The sequence below is a fragment of the Chiloscyllium plagiosum genome, unplaced genomic scaffold (genome assembly GCF_037043375.1).
Source record: "Chiloscyllium plagiosum isolate Xiang-an unplaced genomic scaffold, Cpla_swu_hap1 HiC_scaffold_3, whole genome shotgun sequence".
Taxonomy (NCBI): domain Eukaryota; kingdom Metazoa; phylum Chordata; class Chondrichthyes; order Orectolobiformes; family Hemiscylliidae; genus Chiloscyllium; species Chiloscyllium plagiosum.
In genome coordinates this window covers 75,306,884-75,328,374 of record NW_028270141.1, presented here as the reverse complement: position 1 = coordinate 75,328,374, position 21,491 = coordinate 75,306,884, and the positions used below count along the sequence as shown (strand labels likewise).

Here is a 21,491-nt window from a genome sequence, read left to right as displayed (position 1 = left end):
TCTCTGGTCTATTTGCACTAAACATACAGGGTTGACTATGGCGTGCTCCCAGACTGATATGCACTCCCCTGACCCTGACACCCATAAGTGGCCAACTGACCATTTCTAAACACCCACACTGATAGCAGATGCTACCCTTGACTGACTTTACCATGACCCCCTGAATGATGGCAGCCCCTTCAATTCAAGTGAGGATTACTGACCTTTGACTTTGAGAAAAAGCCAATGATGGATGCACATGCAGTGTATTTTCCATTCAGGCTGCTGGTGAATGCTGTGGGTATAAGAATGACGCAGCCATGCAAGTCCACCTCCTTGACTGATGAGTGAAGACAAATATGATATGCTGCCCGTGTCTCTAGCTGCATGAAACAGCCATGCCAGACAGAGGTACTGTGAGTCTCCATGACTGAGGTAGCAAAGTAAAGCAAGATGAGGAAAAGCAAGGCAAGGCAAGACTGTTGAGAGTATATAGGTCGGTGCTTCATGAATGGGATCTAAGAATACCAGCAACCAGCCCTGAGGTGCAGACTGGTCCAATCCATGAGCTGGTTACCTGTCCCTGCCTTAATGTGCCCTGGCAATGAAAGGTGCCAGAATGCAAAGTGTGAGATAGTGAATTTTAATGGGAAAAACATTGAAAGAAAGCATAAAATGAGGAATACAATTCTAAAGGAGATGTGAAGCAAAGGGACCAGCATGTATATGTGCACAGACCTTTGAAGGTGGCAGGACAGGTGGAAAGAGTAATTACTAAAGCATACAGTAAGTAGTCTTGGCTTTATTATTAGGGGTATAGAGTATAAGAGCAACGAGATGAGGTTGAACTTGCAAAAGACACTTAGACCTCAGCTGGAATATTGTGTACAGTTCTGGTACCACATATAGAAAGGATGTGAATACGCTGGAGATAGTGCAGAAGTGATTTACAAAGTTGTTTCGAGGGATGAGAAATTTCAGTTACAAGGATAGATTGAAGAAGTTGGAACTGTTCTCTGTGGAGAGAAGGAAGCTGAGGGGAGATTTAATAGAGGTTTTCAAAATCATGTGCAGGCTGAATTGAGTAGATAGGGAGAAGAGTGTTTCCACTTGTAAAATGATACAGATTTACACAGGATACAGATTTAAAGTGATTGCAAAAAGAGCAAATTTGATGTGAGAAAAATCTTTTTCACATAACAAGTAGTTTGAGTATAGAATGCACTGTCTGGAGGCACGTTCAATTCAGACATTCAAGAGGGCATTGCTGATTATTAAATAGAAATAATGTGCCACAGTATAGGGAATAAGCAGGAAATTGGTAGTAGTTAATGATGTTTATTTGAACAGGCAGTGCATGTATGATGGGCCAAACAGCCTACTTCTGTGCCATAGCAGACTCTAAACTGCAGCATGGCAGTGCAGAAGCATTCTGTAAGTGGATTGGAGATGTACCATGATGATCCAGAGAGGCTGTTACATGTCAGATACCAGTGTCTGTGGCTGCTGTCTATGCTGTGTACACTGAGACATCAGTGACAAATTCCAAAATGAAGGTCCAAAGGAGTAAGTGGTGATGTTAGAAAGAAAATAAGGGAGATTTTTTATTTATTTTTTACTTATTGCTTGGGAAGGTACAATGCTGGGTGGGTTAGGGGCAGCAATATACTAGAAATAAATCAAGCAAGTAGGACGTAGAGTCACTGACTAAATAATTTTATAGAACGCATGATTTGAAATAGTTAGAAAAATCAGAGAATTACTAAGCTATAGGGAGAGAGGAAGACTGGTTTGGAGGATAAGGGGAATGGCAACAAGTGTTGGTGACAACTGAACTGATGGTTTCAATCTCCAGTAAAAATCTGAGTTCCCTCACTGGTTGTTGCTGAAATTGGTGAACAGGGCAGGGTAGGTTTAAGGTATCAATCAACAGTTAGCTATCATGTGTACATATGCTAACAAATAATAATGATGCAAATTAGTGTGTCATCATTTGCTCCTAGTGGCATTGCTGTACAATGAAAGTCATGGGCAGTCAACAAAAGGTATGTTTCTCAAAAGGAGAAACTGCCTAACATAATAACATTTCTGAGATATAACAAGGCATTATCAGAAATTAACAATGTTAATTAACAGGAAAGGAGACATAATTGAATAGCTAAAAAACACCACAAAGCTGCAAAGTGGCAACCACCAAAGGAGTATCAAAATAGAATCAACAATTTGAAAGCAGTGATAGATGAAGATTGGAATTTTAGTGCTAAAAATTGCATGGAAATTGTTAATATTCACTGTTACCAAAGAAAAGTCCAACATGACTGAAATGCTGTGCAACATTATAGAAATAATACCAATGGGCCAAAACACTAACCCGAACCCCTGATTGTCTATCCGTTTAATTAACAACTTATTTTGTATTGCACAGTGCAGCACAGGCAGTTGGAAAGGCATCTTGCATAAAAATAGTAAATGCCAAAAGCATTGGTGGAACAGTTGCTGAAGATTGGCACGCAGGTGCAGCAGACAGTGATGAAAGCTAATGGCATGCTCTCCTTCATTACAAGAGGATTTGAGTATTGGAGTAAGAATACCTTTCTGCAGTTATACAGGGCCTTGGTCTCCTAGTCTGAGGAAGGCCATTCTTGCTATTGAGAGAGTCCAGTGAAGGTTCACCAGACTAATTCCCAGGTTGGCAGAACTGACATATGAAAAACGAATCGATCGACCTGGCTTGTATTCGCTGGAATTTAGCAGAGTGAAGGTGGATCTCTTAAAAACATGTAAAATCCTGATGGGACTGGACAGGCCAGATGCAGGAAGAATGTTCCCAATGTTGGGGCAGTCCAGAACAAGGGGTCACAGCCCAAGAATTAGGGGTAAGCCATTAAGGACTGAGCTGAGGAAAAATTTCTTCAGAAAGTTGTGAACATGTGGAATTCTCTCTCACAGGAAATTGTTGGGGCCAGTTTGTTAAATACATTCAGGAGGGAGCTGGATGTGACCCTTGCAGCTAAAGGGATCATTGGGTATAGGGAGAGGGCAAAAGTGGGATACTGAGATTGCATGATCACCCATGATTATATTGAATGATGGTGTAGGCTTGCAGGGCTGAATGGCCTACACCTGCATTTATTTTCTATGTTTTTATGTTTATATGTTCTGATTTTTACAAATATGGCATGTAATGCAAAGGTGCAACAGTACTAACAATATTTTATTTGCACCACGTCAGGGAGGGAACATATCCACCATTTAGAACATAGAACATAGAACATAGAAGAATACAGCGCAGTACAGGCCCTTTGGCCCTCGATGTTGCGCCGATCCAAGCCCACCTAACCTATACTAACCCACTATCCTCCATATACCTATCCAATCCCCAGAATCATAGAATCCCCACAGTGTGGAAGCAGGCCATTCAGCCCATCAAATCCATATCGACCTTGCAGAGAGCATCCCACCCAGACCCACCTCCCTACCCTAGCCCTGTACCTCTGCATTTCCCATGACTAATCCACCTAGGCTGCATATCCCTAGACACTATGGGCAATTTAGCAGGCCAATCCAGCTAACCTGCACTTCTTTGGACTGTGGAAGGAAACTGGAGCACTCAGAGGAAACCCATGCAGACACGGGGAGAACGTGCAAACAGACAGTCACCTGAGGCTGGAATCAAACCGAGTTCCTTGACACTGTGAGGCAGCAGTGCTAACCACTGAGCCACGATGCTGCCTGAGCCACAGTAGTAGGATTATGCAAAGTTTTAAGTATCTCATAATAAGAAGAATTTTACAAATGTCATTAGCACGTGCTGTAAGTTAAGAAGGATATGTGATGACAAACTATTGATTAAATAGAAAATATAATTTTCACGGCTTGAGCAGTGACAAATAACATCACTGAAATACAAAGTCAACTCAAGAGTAAACTCAGCTTAGGAGAAATTTTTTTACATAGAAAATTGTAAATACAATGCAATGCCTTGACATAAGTAAGTCAAAAAAGAGAACATGTACCTTTAAAGTAGATCAAATGACTTATTTCTTTGTTGTAAATTGTTATTTATATATTAATAATATTTTAAAATTATGTCCTGTATACAGTTGTTGCTCTTTACCAACAATTGAAGGTTTCTTGCAAAATGACATCTGCAACTTTCCAATTCTGTGCATGTATTTTCAAATGTACATTTGCATTTTGTCATTTATTGGCTCCACAGATGACCCATCACCCTGCTCATCCAGTGCAGAGAACCCAACCTTCTCCTCAGAGAATGGTAAAGTACCAGTCCGTATTGAATTCACTGGCAAGGAGACACCATCTGCAATCACTGAAGGAGGGCAGGTTGTTGCAGATCATCATCACCAGTTTTCAAATCTTCAATAGCGCTTTGTTAGAATGCATCACCATGGCAAGATTTTTCTAAACTTCTAATTACTATTCCAGAGTATGATGCAAAAATGAGCACAGCTATTGAATCAGACAATGCACCACTTAATTGCCACTATGCAATTGAAGTACAGCCAGCTGCTTGATATTACATAACCCCATGCAGTGTGTTTTTGACACAGGGTATGAAAGCTTGAGTGACTAGACCACCTTCTTCCGACCCACCACTGTAATATAAAGGTTGGGCAGGCACTGAAATCAACAGCCCTCCACCATATGTAAATAAATAATTAAGAGCCTGTTGAACTCATTAAAAGCTCACTTGGCCCCATAATACACTGTCCATGACAAAATGTAGGTATGCGGGCAATGGGACAGGAGACAGGAGCCAATTTTTAAATGCCAAAATGAAGAAAGTTGCAAAGAAGTGGGCATGTTTTGCATGTTTTGGGAGCATTCCCCCTCACAGATATGGGCTTACCTTTTCTTCCAATGTCCAATAGGCCCTGGCCTCTGCAGACCCTCTCACCCTCGATGATATCTCGGATCTCAACCTCCCTTAAAGGCTCTAGATTTACCTTTGGAAGCCACGATCCTCTTTGGGCTTCTTCCTGCATTACCCATTGTTCTTAGTGCTATGACCCATCACCCTGTTCATCCAGTGCAGAGAACCCAACCTTCTCCTCAAAGAATAGTAAAGTACCAGTCCGCATTGAATTCACTGGCAAGGAGACACCATTTGCAAACATCTGCTACCATAGCACTAAGCTCTGGTGTTGATAGGAGTGATGGAACTGCCAATCAAAGAAATTGCCCTGTAGCTTTTGAAGGTAGGACTTACTCCTAAGTGAGGGTTGGTAGTTATATAGTTTAGCAATCCCGCAATTGTGCCCATTGGGCTCAATGAAAGAGTTGGGTTCCAGCAGATATTTTTTCTCGTAACTTTCTGTCCCAGATACACATTGACAAGATTTGGCTTTACAGCATTATGTCTTGAGCTGACTACAGTTGGGAGAAATAGCCCTTTTGCATATTTCTATGAAGACTTTAGTTCAACAGCCATTGAACTAAGGCCATGGTGGTTCCTTTTCTCCCATCCTCCTCTCACAGCTCCATTAGTCAAACAACCCTGTAGAGTTTCCTAAGTAATGAAAGGAGTATAACACTATGCTTTCTTTCACACATATCTTATCAAAGTTTTTGTATGGTCTGCGAAGATCATTGCACTTATAGTTATAAGTAAATGTTTTTAATATCTATTGAAATGAATAAAGTGCAGTAGAAGCATTTATAGTAAAATATATTAATTGCCAATAAGAGATTTGATTTATTATTTATAGTATCCTATCAGTCATTGAAATAATCTGCACTTGTTCTTAAATATGTCTTCAGCAGAATGTCACTTCCTATTCCAAGTAGATGTTTTAAACCTTGTGTATTTTTTAGCATAGTTTTCATCTTTCTGTAACTGTTTCTACAACATCACGATGATTTATTGCAGTATTATTATCCTTCTGACAACAGCAAACTGTACACATCCAGGATGTTCTATTTGATTCAAATTACAAAACTTAAATATATCCTCCATGTGCATGTTGCAAAGATGTCTGATGGTAGAGTGGCTAGTATTCCTGCGTCTTAGCCAGAAGTAGCAGGTTCATGTCTCACACCAGGATGTGAGGCCACATTAAGATGTGTTCATAACATGGCCAGACAAGATGATTGTTAACCTATAAATTCTTCTAATATGCCCATGGCAGGTGGTAAGAATTGGGGAGGTGGGGATAGCCATGCTTTATGAGGAGAGTGCCCTTCAAGCTATCGCCTCTGGTAACCAACTAGGGGCTTGTTCCCGGAAGAAACTAGCTATTGAAACAGTCTGAAGTATGTATTTTCTCTACCTCATGAGCTGCAAAGGTGTTAATTTAAAGTAATGCACTGCCCTTGTATGATACAAAGTAAGTTTGTGGTGCAAAGTAACAGGTAGTAATATTCACCACTACTCTATAATGAAAGAAAATGCCTTCATTCACGATAGCTTTGTTATTATTTCACCCACACATTCTACAAAATAATAGTTGGATAAGATAATGGCGAGTAGTTGGATTGGGATGACTGCTGATGTAAAGTATAAACACCAGCGCAAACCAAATGGACTGATCACTGATACCTGCGTTGTATTGCCCTGTGTGTTTTCTATATAATCTCACTGGTTAGTACAGTGCCATACTTTCACAATTTGCAAAAAAATGTAATAAATGTCATCACTTCAAGATATTAGTGACCTCAGTTTAAAAAAAAGGGCTATGCAATGGAACAGAAATTATATTTTGCTGGGGAATAATGTCACTCTGTCAGGATAAAAAGATTGTTTTATCAGTTATCTTACATATGCAAGAATCAGAAGTTGTGTATAATTTACTTTGGTGTTGAAATTAATCTAAGCATGTGATCAAGCATTTTGCTTCATTACAACATTTTTTCTCTGTACCAGTTCCAGTATTTTCAAAGTAATGAATCAAGATTGCATTTTTAAAACTTCTACGTACAAAGCTATTTGCATTTCTGCAATGACTGAGATGTTGCGTGTTCATCTTGTCTGATACTTTGAGTATCTAATAATAATCTGCACATTCAATCTTCATAATCTTTTCAGATGTAATCTCACATTCATGACATGTTACTCTACTGTTTAGTGAGAGAGTCATGAGAAATAATGACACAACATTCAAAGCCCTAATTAAATATTAATAATATCTCTGTTAGGTTTGGTAGAAATATCAGGTAATAATACAATATACCTGAAAGCAATGCACTTGTTGGTTACAACTACATTGTAGGAAGTTTTACATACAATCAGCTAGCGAACTGTCAACCTACTGTCAACTGTATTGTTCAGTGACTGATAGTTTGCCTGGTTACAGCACTAAGTCTTTCTTTGCAACAATTTTAAACACATTTTCCCCCCAAAGTTGGCAATAATATGTTTCACTGACAGCTTCACACTCTAACAAAATCCACTTTAAGCTACAATTGTCCATTTGTGGTTGTGGAAAGGCATAAAATTCTTTCTGTAAGTGAAACATCAAACATTCAGCCTTGATTTTGTTCATTTGTTTCAAACTTTCTTTGGTAACTTTCTTCTACTTTTGGATGCTACAGATGCCCTTAGATTGTCATAAGCTAAAAGCCAACACATAGATTTGTACACACATGCAAAACCTCTGTAAGCCATTGCATTATTTACATTTGTATTGTATTAATCACTTTGAATCATGCAACCATGCTTTTATTTCTTTCTTATTAATAAATGTAAACTGATTGTGGTGAAGTTCTGTTGTGCTGGGTTTGTCTCATGGATTGGCAAAGAAGAAATTGTTATCCTGTTTGACAAACAGTATTATAGAAAGACTTGGGAAGTCATTTTAAAAATAGCATTGGAGAACTTTGCCCTAATACTTTAAAAGTACTTTCTTCACTCCCCCAGCATTGAAGGAGATAAAGGAATTGGCGATCATACCCACACAGCTGCCTTTGTTTATTCAAGGATAGCCTTGAGGAAGGCTCAGAGAGCATATACAGCTGGACATTGCTTCAAACATGGCAGTGATGTAATTGAAAATAGATTAAATGAGCTAAAACAAGCTATTACCTTATTTGATGAAGTCCATCATATAAGGTAATACAGTCCATCTTCCGCAACTACACTGGCCCCACCCCCCATCTTTTCCTCTGCTACATCGATGACTGTATCGGCGCCGCCTCGTGCTCCCACGAGGAGGTTGAACAGTTCATCCACTTCATCAACACCTTCCACCCCGACCTCAAATTTACCTGGACAGTCTCAGATTACTCCCTCCCCTTCCTCAACCTTTCTATTTCTATCTCAGGTGACCGAATCTACTACAAACCGACCGACTCCCACAGCTACCTGGACTACACCTCCTCCCACCCTGCCCCCTGTAAAAACGCCATCCCATTCTCCCAATTCCTTCGTCTCCGCCGCATCTGCTCCCAGGAGGACCAGTTCCAAAAACGTACAACCCAGATGGCCTCCTTTTTCAAAGACCGCAATTTCCCCCCCGATGTGGTCGACGATGCCCTCCACCGCATCTCTTCCACTTCCCGCTCCTCCGCCCTTGAGCCCCGCCCCTCCAACCGCCACCAGGACAGAACCCCACTGGTCCCCCCCCATCATCCCACCAATCTCCATGTACAGCGTATCATCCGCCGTCATTTCTGCCACCTCCAAACGGACCCCACCACCAAGGATATATTTCCCTCCCCTCCCCTATCAGCATTCCATAAAGACCACTCCCTCCGTGACTCCCTCGTCAGATCCACACCCCCCACCAACCCAACCTCCACTCCCGGCACCTTCCCCTGCAACCGCAGGAGGTGCAAGACGTGCGCCCACACCTACCCCCTCACCTCCCTCCAAGGCCCCAAAGGAAACTTCCATATCCGCTACAAATTCACCTGCACCTCCTCACACATCATCAATTGCATCCTCTGCACCCGATGTGGCCTCCTCTATATTGGGGAGACAGGCCGCCTACTTGCGGAGCGTTTCAGAGAAAACCTCTGGGACACCCGGACCAACCAACCCAACCACCCTGTGGCTCAACACTTCAACTCCCCCTCCCACTCCACCAAGGATATGCAGGTCTTTGGACTCCTCCATCGCCAGACCACAACAACACGACGGTTGGAGGAAGAGCGCCTTATCTTCCGCCTAGGAACCCTCCAACCACAAGGGATGAACTCGGATTTCACCAGTTTCCTCATTTCCCCTCCCCCCACCTTGTCTCAGTCAAATCCCTCGAACTCAGCACCGCCTTCCTAACCTGCAATCTTCTTCCTGACCTCTCCGCCCCCACCCAAGTCTGACCTATCACCCTCACCTTGACCTCTTTCTACCTACCACATTTCCAACACCCCTCCCCCAAATCCCTCCTCCCTACCTTTTATCTTAGCCTGCTGGACACACTTTCCTCATTCCTGAAGAAGGGCTTATGCCCGAAACGTCGATTCTCCTGTTCCCTGGATGCTGCCTGACCTGCTGCGCTTTTCCAGCAACACATTTTCAGCATCAGCTGATGAAGTCATAGCAAGAGAAGGTTTAAAAAAATCGCTGCAGCCGGCTGGAGCCAATTGGCCAGCTGCTTCAAAATCACACCAAATGATCTGTTGATAGATTGACCACATGAGACAGACTTTGCTTTGTAGAACCTCTCAGCAACCAGTGTCATTGTATGTACTACAAAAAACATAAATTGCTGGGAAAATTCAGCAGGTCTCACAGCATCTGTGGAGAGAAAGCAGAGTTAACATTGAGTCCAGTGATGCTTCTTCAGAAAGGGTCTTCTTCCAAAACCATTAACTGTTTTCTGCCCACTGATGCTGCTGGATTTCTCCAACAATTTCTGTTTTTGCTTCAAATTTCCAGCAACCATCATTCTGTGTTATTTCATTGTATGTACTGTTGCTTAGAAGTGTAATAAAGGAGGTGCACATTAAGTGGAACTGTGTCCAAGTTGTTGCATGCCATTGATATCTGGGCCAAAATCATCAGACCCAAAAAGAATGGGTTGTACAGAACTTCCTCCCCTGGTGACACACATTTTAGAATCTCAAGACAATTAAGCAAACAAAGTCCTTCAAATAACTGAGTTGTAACAAGCATTTTTTTTGTGAATTAAAGACAGAGTTTTGCTCATAAAGCATTTTTAAAAATATATATACGGATGGAATTTTCCCCTCTCTGTGATATAAGTAATGATGGGGAGGCTGGGAAAATATGTAAGTGAGAAAATCAGATTCTCAATGTTGAGATTTTGATCTTCCTGGCAAGCCTTAGATGGTAACCAGAATACTGCTATTGAGCTGCGACCTTCTTATTTTCATACAAATGCTTCTCATTAAAGCCCTAAGTCTTTGTTTGTACACCCCTTCCAATTCTGCTCCCTTTCCTTGATAAACTAGATGATTCAGATTTCAGACATAAACCAGAGCAAATACCTGGTAGACACAACTCTCCTAATATTTGTTTCAGCCATTATCCAATTACTTTTTCACATTAGTGTCCCTGTTTGCTCCTCGGTTACCATTCTCCTTGACACTTTGTCCACACAAGTCAGCACAGCAAACCACCAGCCTCACCACATCCTTAGACCTTCGACACTTTGCTTTGGAGCTGAGAGACACTTATGACTTGCATGTTCTCACATGTTGTTTTGTTCACAAGGACATACATGCATCCTATTGCTGTGAGATTTGGGGGCTTTTTGAGCACCATTACCTAATATAAGTAGTCAACCATTTGTGAGCAATTTTCAGGTAGTTATTGAGTTTGCATATCATACATTAGTTAATTAGGCAAATAAAGGGAAATATATACAACCTGTGATAGATGAGAACACATTACTAAATCTGAAGCAATTCTGTAGAATGGAGAAAATGGCAGTGGGTCCCTTTGGTTTGGATTGGTAGGATTGTTTCACAGTCTGTGGTGGTAAAAGTGTTGGTTCTCCCCTTGAACCTCTGGTCTTCTCCCAAGAAGGTAATAGTTCATTCTCCTGGACCTGCTTTTTCACTCACTTCCCACCTACTCCTCTTAGTATGTCTTATTTTGGGGGCTGGCAATCTATGCTGCATCAATAACCTCTCTGAATCTTTTTGGCTAATGACTATGCGTGGTTGTTTGTGATATCAGGATGATCATAGTCTCCTTGTCTGCCTTCATCTGAAGGTTAGTTTACCATTCTTTCTAAGAACAAAAACTTCTAATTTTCCCCAACGGAGGGCTTGGAGGCCCTGGTCATGATGGATGGAGGTGTAGAGGGATTGGATATCCATGGTGAAGATGAGACATTGGAGGCTGGGGATACGGAAGTCTTGGAGGAGGTGGAGGGCATGGGTGGTGTCTCGAACGTATGTGGGGAGTTCCTGGACGAAGGGGGATAAGACAGTGTCGAGGTAGGTAGAGATGAGTTCAGTGGGGCAGGAGCATGCTGAGACAGTGTGTCGGCCAGGGTGGTCAGGCTTGTCGATCTTGGGAAGGAGGTAGAATCGCGCGATGTAGGGTTTCCAGACTATGAGGTTGGAAGCTGTGGGTGGGAGATCTCCTGAGGTGATGAGGTTCTGTATGGTCTGGGAGATAATGGCTTGGTGATGGGGGATGAGGTCATGGTCGAGGGGGCAGTAGGAGGAGGTGTCTTCGAGTTGGTATCTGGCTTCAGCGGTGTAGAGGTCAGTGCACCAAACTACCACTGCACCCCCTTTATCCGCTGGCTTGATGGTGAGGTTGGGATTGGAGCAGAGGGAGTGGAGGGCTGCGCGTTGTGACGGTGAGAGGTTGAAGTGGGGGAGGGGGGTAGACAGGTTGAGGCCTCTACACCTCCATTCGGCATGACCAGGGCCTCCAAGCTCTCTGTTTCTTCCTCTCCTGACGTTCCCAACAGTACCCTTCCACTGACACTCTCATTCATTTGGCTGGACTGGTCCTCACCCTTAACAATTTCTCCTTTGAATCCTCCCACTTCATCCAGACCAAAGGGGTAGCCATGGGCACCTGTATGGGCCCCAGCTATGCCTGTCTCTTTGTTGGCTACATAGAACAGTCCGTCTTCCATAGTTACACCAGCACCACTCCCCACCTCTTCCTCCGCTACATTGATGACTGAACATTTTAACCCCAGGGCATCAATGTGGACTTCACCAGTTTCCTCATTTCCCCTCCCCCCACCTTACCCCAGTTTCAACGTTCCAGCTCAGCACCATCCTCATGACCTGTCCTACCTGCCTATCTTCCTTTCCACCTATCCACTCCACTCTCCTCTCTGACCTATCACCTTCATCCCCACCCCCATTCACCTATTTTACTCTATGCTACTTTCTCCCCACCTACCCCCCTCTCATTTATCTCTCCACCCTGCAGGCTCCCTGCCTCTATTCCTAATGAAGGGCTTTTGCACGAAATTTCGATTTTCCTGCTCCTTGGATGCTGCCTGACCTGTTGTGCTTTTCCAGCACCACTCTAGTCCAGACTATGGTGCCAGCAGTGTAAATGCAGGAAGGTCCCAGTAGTGACAAACACTACCATCTCTTTTGCTGTAGGATTCCCTGAGATTGGTATCCAAGAGATCATTAGCATCACTAATAAGGGAAAGAGTTGAAGATTACATGAGAAATTCCATGTGAATGTAGAAGATCTTATGCCATGAATTTCACTCGCCAAAGATAACTGAAAATAGGACTATCCCACTTGTGGATTCTTTAGTATTAGTTTCTCTGCATTTCAAAGAAGACTAACTCTAATGTCATCAATCAACATCAGTTTGGGCGAGGTTCTTACAGTTTTCCGACAATTACGTTAGCTAAGGGCTGCACAGTGGCTCAGTTGTTAGCACTGTTACCTCACAGTACCAGGGACCTGGGTTCAATTCCAGCCTTGGGCAACTGTCTGTGTGGAATTTGCACATACTCCCCATGTCTGCATGGGTTTCTTCTGGGTGCTCTGGTTTCCTCTTCAACTCTTCAACTCCCCCTCCCACTCCACCAAAGACATGCAGGTCCTTGGACTACTCCATCGCCAGACCATAGCAACACGACGGTTGGAGGAAGAGCGCCTCATCTTCCGCCTAGGAACCCTCCAACCACAAGGGATGAACTCTGATTTCTCCAGTTTCCTCATTTCCCCTCCCCCCACCTTGTCTCAATCAAATCCCTCGAACTCAGCACCGCCTTCCTAACCTGCAATCTCCTTCCTGACCTCTCCGCCCCCACCCCACTCCGGCCTATCACCCTCACCTTGACCTCCTTCCACCTAACGCATTTCCAACACCCCTCCCCCAAGTCCCTCCTCCCTACCTTTTATCTTAGCCTGCTGGACACACTTTCCTCATTCCTGAAGAAGAGCTTATGCCCGAAACATCGATTCTCCTGTTCCTTGGATGCTGCCTGACCTGCTGCGCTTTTCCAGCAACACATTTTCAGCTCTGATCTCCAGCATCTGCAGTCCTCACTTTTTCCTCTCACAATCCAAAGATGTGCAGGTTAGGTGAATTGGCCATGCTAAGTGGTCTATAGTGTTAAGTGTATTAGTCAGGAGTAAATCTGGGGTAGGAGAATGGGTCTGGGTGGATTACCACTCGCAGGGTTGGTGTGGACTTGTTGGGCTGAAGGGCCTTTTTCCACACTGTAGGTAAACTAAACTGACATTTTGGCTTCTTATTATTTATCAAACCAGTTCTCCAAATATAACAGCTTTGAAGTATGTCTGTTCATTGGTTTCAATTTGTAACAAATCAATAACTCTACTCATTTGTGGAAGAAAAGCCTGCAGCTTTTAACAAGTTATTTTAATTCAGAAGCTTTATGGTCTTCGTAATGCATGCTGCTATGATTGGTCAGTTTCTGCATCGTCTTTTGTATTCCATTTAAACTACTGGCGCTCCCACTGAGTTTAATTGCTTTTCCACATTTCAACCATAAATTTAACTTAAAGCTAAATTAGTCAAAAATATGATAGCTTCTCACAGTCAATACATCTTAATACGGGCTAGTGTAGCAGCATTCAAATTTCTTTTCTCCAAATGCTTGTGTAAGAATATCAGTGCAGTTCTCATCTGGTCACATGGCCAATTCTCTACCATTCTATTAGTGGTGATGCTTTTTTCCTGGTTATTTATAATTATTTAATGTTGTTCTCTAGTTTCCAGATACTAGAGTTGTAATAACCATAGTTCCTTTCAAATGTACTTTGTTGTGGGACGCGAGACTTGTAGTAATTTGTTTTCAAGGGTTTGAATATAAATAATCTGAATGGGAGGATCAGTAGGTTATAAAATTATAATTATTACAATTTTCCAACCGTTAAGTTAGCTAAACAGACACTTTGGCTTGTTGTTATTTATCAAACCAATTCTCCATCAATCCTGGAACTGATAGTTTTAATTTTGAATCTGCTTAGATACTGTTTAAAATATCATTTTTCAATTTCTATTATATGATTGTAATACCCAGAGTTCTACCTCACTGGAGCCACACTGGAAATCAAGTCCCACTATTCTCAGAGTTGTATAAAATCTTTAATTTAGGGGACAAGTATGCAAAATTCCCAAATTTACCTGCCCTTCAGACCCAAGTTGACAGAAAGTATGGGCTAAATTTCTATGCTTAACAGGAGTTGTTATTAATCACAAATCAATAGACTCTAGCTACCATCGACATATAATCCTACTACTGATACAGTGTCACTATCTGTGAGCCAGGAGACCTGGGTTCAAGTCCCACCTGCTTGAGAGGTGAGAAAAAAAACATATCTGAACAGGACGTTAAGAAAATACACATATAGACAGACAAAAAAAGGGTGTCATGAATGGAGAAAAGGTGGTTCAATGCTTCCTGTCCAGAGGGTTCACTGACATGATCCTTTTGGTTTGTCAGGTCCTGCTGCTCCACAGTAATCCTCCTTCAGGTGTTTTCACTTGTTTGCAGGCAGCACATGGTGACTTATTCACACATGAGGCCTCAGACTTAGTGGTTAAGTATCACACAGTTTACAGCAACTGATGAAAGAAATAACATGCCTTTCTTCAGACTGGAGATGTGCTTTTTTAACTTCAGAGAAAGTACAGCTCCTTTCTCTCTGAAGGTCCAATAATCCTTGAGCAAACATTCATATGAACAAGCTGTTCAGCTACCTGGGAGCCAATCATAGTGTTGGGGGGCAAAAAGCCTTTGTCATTGGATTGGGGAATGGTGACCTCTATCAATCAGCTACCTGTTACCAGCCAAATCTCCATTCACATACAGCGTTTCATTCCAGCTCATCTGTAACTTTACCTCCTGATTGCTTGAACAATAGCAGTATAAACAATACTTAAAATGAATGTCAGATATATTGCTTGTAAAAATGTGCAGTAATCCTTGATCTCTAAAACAGTTTCTTCCCATTTCAATCCACAATCAAAAGCACAGGAAAAATATAAATATATAGTCTTTATACTGGGACCTTTCATGGATGATGATTTTTTAAAAAGAAAAGTACTGACTGAAGGTAACCACAGTGGTCACCAGATTGAACCAAGGACATGAATACATTAATTAAATTTTTAAAAGCATTGAAATTTAGATCTGTACCTTCTGGTTGATTTACATCTTTCTGAAATTTTTGAATATTTGGATGAAAGTCACCTCCAAATTTTCCAGTTTTAAAGAAACAATGCAGCCAAATATGAGAATATAGAAGTGAACTGTATTTCAGAAAAAGGTTTCAGCAAAGAGGAAGGGAAGTGGCTTAGTGACAGCAGCAGGGGAAGACTCTTTCTCTCCCTTTCTTTTCTGTGTTTCCTTTGTCTCAAAAAAAAATCACCTGGTGATAAAGCAAATTGGAAGAACATTCATTCACTAAGAACTCAAAAGTGATATCAAATTTTACTACTTCTGAGGATGTAAGTCATCAATTAAAAGCTATAGTCTCAGGTTAAAATCTAAAACCTAAGAACTCTAATGAAATTCCTTTTGTACTACACACGCTCCCCTTTTAAACTTTACATTGGTTTTTCTTGTGTTTAATGATGCATTTTATTATTTTTCTTAAGGTTAGTAAGTAATAAAATTCTTATTTCTTCCACTTAAGAAAATCTTGTAATTGGCTCCTTCATTTTGACTGGTGCTATTTTTACTTGAAGTATGATATGGCTGCATGCTTTACAAAAAGCATTTAAAATCTTTGTTGTGGATAAAACAAGTTGGTGGTGGCTAAAAAGCAGGGAGCTCCTTACTTAGTTGTAACAAATCACATTAGGTGTTGCAATGCAGATTCCTGGACATAGTAGTAAAGAGTGGCAAAATGTTCATCCAAAATCTAAATTTCACTGATAGTGCACCGTGATTTTTGATTCCAACAACTTGGATTAGTTGGATACTTAAAAAAGGTGATGATTTCAATCATTCTTCAGTTTGCATGTCGGTATTGCTGGAACTGCCCTCTAAAATCATAGAATTCTTCAAGTTCTACTGGTGTCAAATGTGTTGAAAATGCAACTGTTATTTGAAGTTTAACAGATACTTGAACATTTAAGCAATATTTGATTCATTTATCTTTCAATCTATCATTTTAGGTCAAAATAAACTGGCAACTGGCAACACCTTAATTTCAAAGATTCTAGTGGTGATAACTTTTTATTGTGCAATGTGGAGCATGGCTGACCATTCTTCAAGTGGTGGCCCAGCCCAGAGTCTTGGGACAACAGAAGACCCAACCAAAATGCAGGCAGATGAAATACTTCAAAGATTTGAAACTGTACACCACAACCAGCAATCTTCCTCCAGTTGGTTGGAACATGCCGAAAAATAATGCTGAATTTTGGTGCCTCGAAGATGAAACTAAAGTATTGTTGCCCTCTACAGGCTAATATGAAAATCTCATGGCATTATTCTCGTGTGAGTCCAGATTGCCAATTATAACTGCAAGTGTTCATCAACAAATTAGATTAACTGTTTATGTTTCAAGGTCATTGTTGAATATATATTTTCTGGATTAGCCAGACATGGTGAATTGAATCAGTGCCATAGTTTTACTAAGGATTAAATAATGCAACCAAATGTGAGCTTCTTTTCATACAAGCAGCACATTTGCCTTAATACATGAAAGTCTAAACATCTGTAAATGAGTTAAAATCTGGGCATTTTTTATAACGTTAAAACATTTCCTGAATGATTACTGGTGGAGTTAGCACTCTCTGATAAACTGCTATCACATGGCTGTGCAGGAGATGCTTTGCATACCGAAGGTCTTCAGTGAATAGCCCACATCATTGTTTTTTTATTCCTACACAAAAGTAAATGTGAAGCTGTGGAGGAAATAGGCAGCAGTAGTATATGTGAATAGTTGAAAGCCTTTATAGGTCATGTGAAATAAAGCTGAAAGAGCCAATCAAATGTGGTAGTTGAGAATAGTGAAGAGAGATTTGTTTCTTATTCCCACTGCTTCTGCTGTCGACTAAAACTAGATATTGTTTTCTACCTTAATGTATACAGCAAGTATTACGTTTGAACACAGGGATATATGTACATTTACATGCATTTATGCAAATTAAAAGTTAGAAGTTGTATTTATTGTTATTTTTTAATGCACCAATCTGTTGAAATACTCTGTGGTGATCATCTTTGTTACTACCTGTATCAAAGGAACATGACTTTCGTATCTGTGTTAGTGCTCTGTTGGTCCTATGGTATTTGGGGGAAACAAAATCTGCAGTAAAATATGTCTCAAACATATGTCTTAGCTGTATTTGTGGTTCATTGTTATGCTTCACTTGGTAATTTGGCAGGACTACTAAGAACCAAATTGTAGTGATGTGCTTGTGAAAATGTTCTCTAACTGCCAACTCAAAAACCCCTTTTTTTTTGGCAAATGCTTTGATCGATAGCAAATGTTGCAACCCAGAGTTATACTTCCAGTTTTTAAATTTAAATCTCTATTTATGACATTACAAGATTACAGTGATTATTCCATTGCTAACATAATACCAGAGCATTTCAACTTCACAATCTTTCCTTTGAGATACACATTTGATGATATGGTGAGTAAAAGCAGATTGCTGATTCTCATTTGATGATATTGGTAATAATCCAAAAACCAAGGGAAAACGTTATCCAAAAGGAAGTCTATTGTCTGTGCAAAATGTAATTATTTGAGGTCATGTGATTGTCTGGATTGGAATCCTCAGTAATGTAAAAAAAATTTAGACAAAAACTGCCTTTGAACTCAGCTTACATTAGCTGTGCTTTAAAAATGGAAACCTGGGCTGACATATGTGGATTTTCTTTTGCCTTAATATAGTCTGAGCATCACAGGGCAGAGATTCAGCTTGGGTAGGAGTATAAAATATCAAAGCAGCCACCTGTTACAAATGTTTAATCAACCTATTCATAGATAATTATGACACATCTCTGGCACAGGTGGAACATGAATGTAGGCCTCCTTGCTCAGAGATAGTGACAGTACCACAAGCCACCAGTTAGATTCCTAGTTCAATATTCAGTCCTATTGACTTCAAAAGCTCTGAATATGAGATAGTGGATGTCAGTGAATTGGATATCACTTGTTCTTGATTGCCACTCCAAAATGAATTTCTACTCCCAAGGTTCTTTATCAACATCATCCAAAACTGAACAATATTAAGAATAGTATACGTATAATAATTTTGACATCATTAGTGAGTAGTCAGATATTGAAATAATGACTGCATGCTAAATGATTAAGCCCAGTCTTAGTTTGGTCTGTATAATTCTACAGGGATGTTTACAACAGGGCCAGTGAATAAATTTTTATCTTCACCAAATGTTATCCAAAGAATGAAAATTGGGCATCTTCTATTATAGGCAGATCATCTACTTCACCAGAATTCTGTTCAAGTAGTGATGATGAACAAAGTTTGGGTGAAGATTTGTAGCTCGGTTGCTCGTTGTTGTGGTTCTGTTCGCCGAGCTGGAAATCTTTGTTGCAAACATTTCGTCCCCTGTCTAGGTGACATCCTCAGTGCTTGGGAGCCTCCTGTGAAGTGCTTCTGTGGTGTTTCCTGCCGCTTCCGGTTGTCAGTTTCAGCTGTCCGCTGTAGTGGCTGGTATATTGGATCCAGTTCGATGTGTTTATTGATGGAGTTTGTGGATGAGTGCCATGCTTCTAGGAATTCCCTGGCTGTTCTTTGTTCGGCTGGGACAACACTACCATTATAGGGCAAGCCAAACAAAGAACAGCCAGGGAAATTCCTAGAAGCATGGCACTCATGCACAAACTCTATCAACAAACACATCGACCTGGACCAATATACCGGCCACTACAGCGGACAGCTGAAACTGACAACCGGAAGCGGCAGGGACAGGCCACTATAAATGCCGGAGGAAACACCACAGAAGCGCTTCACAGGAGGCTCCCAAGCACTGAGGATGTCACCTAGACAGGGGACGAAACGTTTGCAACAAAAATTTCCAGCTCGGTGAACAGAACCACAACAGTGATGATGAAAATTGACCCACATTCTTTTCCATGTTCAACATTTATTTTCTAGCTGCAGGTTATACTGAGGAATGTGTGTTTCATGTTGGACTACAAAAAGAAATGAGAAAAGATGGATTTACATCTAAAAGGTCCAATGATCGAAACCAAATTTAACAATATTAAGTTTACACTTTTTTTAACAACTAATATCTGACTTTTTACTATCAGATTTCTTCTTTGAAGGGTACTAGTTTCCCTATGTACTTGCACAGCTTTGTTGGGTGGGTACTTTGGAAAAGGCTTTTGTTAAAAACAAATACATTTTGCAAGAATATATTGCTCGGGTAAAGAATTTAATGCTGTGTAAACATAATAAAATCATGTTTAACAAAATATCATTAGCCTAAAAAATGCCATTATTACTGATTTTATCATTGCCACTACTAGGAATAAAACTAAATACTTTTTTTCCTGAATATCATCTAATGCAAACATCAGTTCACTGGTAGGTGAGAGCTCCATTTGAAACAATCAATCGATTCATCATTGAATAATCAATCAATGACGGCTGCTCCTATTCCCTAGCAATATGCTGGTCAATTGCAATGAAGGTGCATGTTGGTAGCACCATACTCAAAGGAGTTGACATCTCCCAAATTAAGGTGAAGATGATCATTTTTATTTCCCACAACAAATATTCATATACTGATCAGTCCAATTCATGTTTTGGATTTGCACCTCTACATAATTGAATTCACACATTTTATTTGCAAACTTTAAAATTCAGAATGCCTTAATCATATTGTAACACCATGACAAATGTGAATGAAGTTCCTTTTTAGATCTTTCATCTGGGAAGAAAGACATAGGACTGAACTTTACAGCATGCAACAGGTCCTACCAATATCTTCCACTTGCCCACATAGCCGGTTAAGAGTTTGGGAGGGCAACCTACCCAGGGCTTCCCTACAGTAGTTTGAAGGTGAGAGCAAAGTCAATTGCTTTTAGGCAAGACCTATGTTGCTTTCTCAAGAGGAGTTCCCACCTTAGAGAGCTGTCAGCCATCTCTGTAATCCCAGCAGTACCAGTTGGGTACAGTGATCACTACTGGGAATACTGGCAGTCTCTTTCCACTGAGAAGCCCCAGTAGGTCAATGGTGTCATCAAGCATGGTGAGGTGGGTAGTGGGTTAGATTTAAGCAGCTAAAAGGAGGTTTAGAATTGGGGTGAAGGGTACAAAGGACAATGCCTCTAGTGGGTCCAGGGACGCCCACAAAGGTGGTCTTCTTTTGTTTAACAAGTGTCTAGGATAGGCTGAAGGTCTAAAATTGTTGATGATATTCAACAGCTGCATGAACTTGAATGAGTCCTGTGAACATTCCCATATGCATTGAAGATGGCACAATCAAAACTTGTTTTTCTGTACTTGCTGTTTGTCACACCGTATACGAGAGAGAATTCTGTCCCGAGTCGTTGGACTTCATCGCAGACCAGGACTCTGAATGGTGCCAGGAACAACCTAAGCCTACAAACCAGCTATCAACCAAGGGGTCTCCAAGAGGCCTATTTTTTATTTACTCAATAAATGTTGCTTTCTTTTTCATCTCTTATTCCTACTCACTTAATAAACGTTCATATTTAAGCAAATTGCTGTTGTCGAGTCTTCTCTTAACTACATTTAACCAAATCCCAACACAACAGCTTAGTTCACTTTGTGATCCAAGACAACAAGTGCCTCAGGTTTCTGCATCTCCGCCCAACATCCCTCCTCAACCACCACCAAACCTGTAAAAATTCAAAACGGTTAGCACAGGTAGTCAGGTGGTAGGAAGACATCCACAAGATCTTAGGAACACTTCTGACTGCAAGCCCAGCAGAAGGAGAGTGCAACACCCAGCCTACAAGGCCAGATATTCTTTTCTTGTTGGACTTAAGCATAAAAGGATCATCTGGGTGAAACCTAGAAATTGAGTAGCGAAAGTCATTCATTTATGCAATGTACATGTGGAGCCTACCAATTTCCAACACTTAATGTTAGTAAACTCTAGTCAGGCAGGTTGTAACATGTATATAGACTCACCCTATCTGGCCAAGCTTTTTACACTCTATTCAC

The 21,491-nt window shown here is 41.0% G+C and overlaps 1 protein-coding gene across 3 annotated transcripts in view; it reads left to right on the top strand.

Annotated features, from left to right (window-relative positions):
- nkain2 (sodium/potassium transporting ATPase interacting 2) overlaps window positions 1–18,904 on the top strand; it is a 532,063-nt gene extending 513,159 nt beyond the window's left edge. For 2 of the 3 annotated variants that reach the window (XM_087976059.1, XM_043684074.2), the window contains one exon: window positions 16,497–18,904. In XM_087976059.1, coding sequence (XP_087832185.1) covers window positions 16,497–16,506 — 10 coding nt within the window. In that variant the 3' untranslated portion in view covers window positions 16,507–18,904. Of the gene's footprint in view, window positions 1–4,198; window positions 4,256–16,496 lie in introns of all 3 variants that reach the window. The other variant, XR_006310461.2, reaches the window with a different exon arrangement.
- Window positions 18,905–21,491: the final 2,587 nt, after the last annotated feature.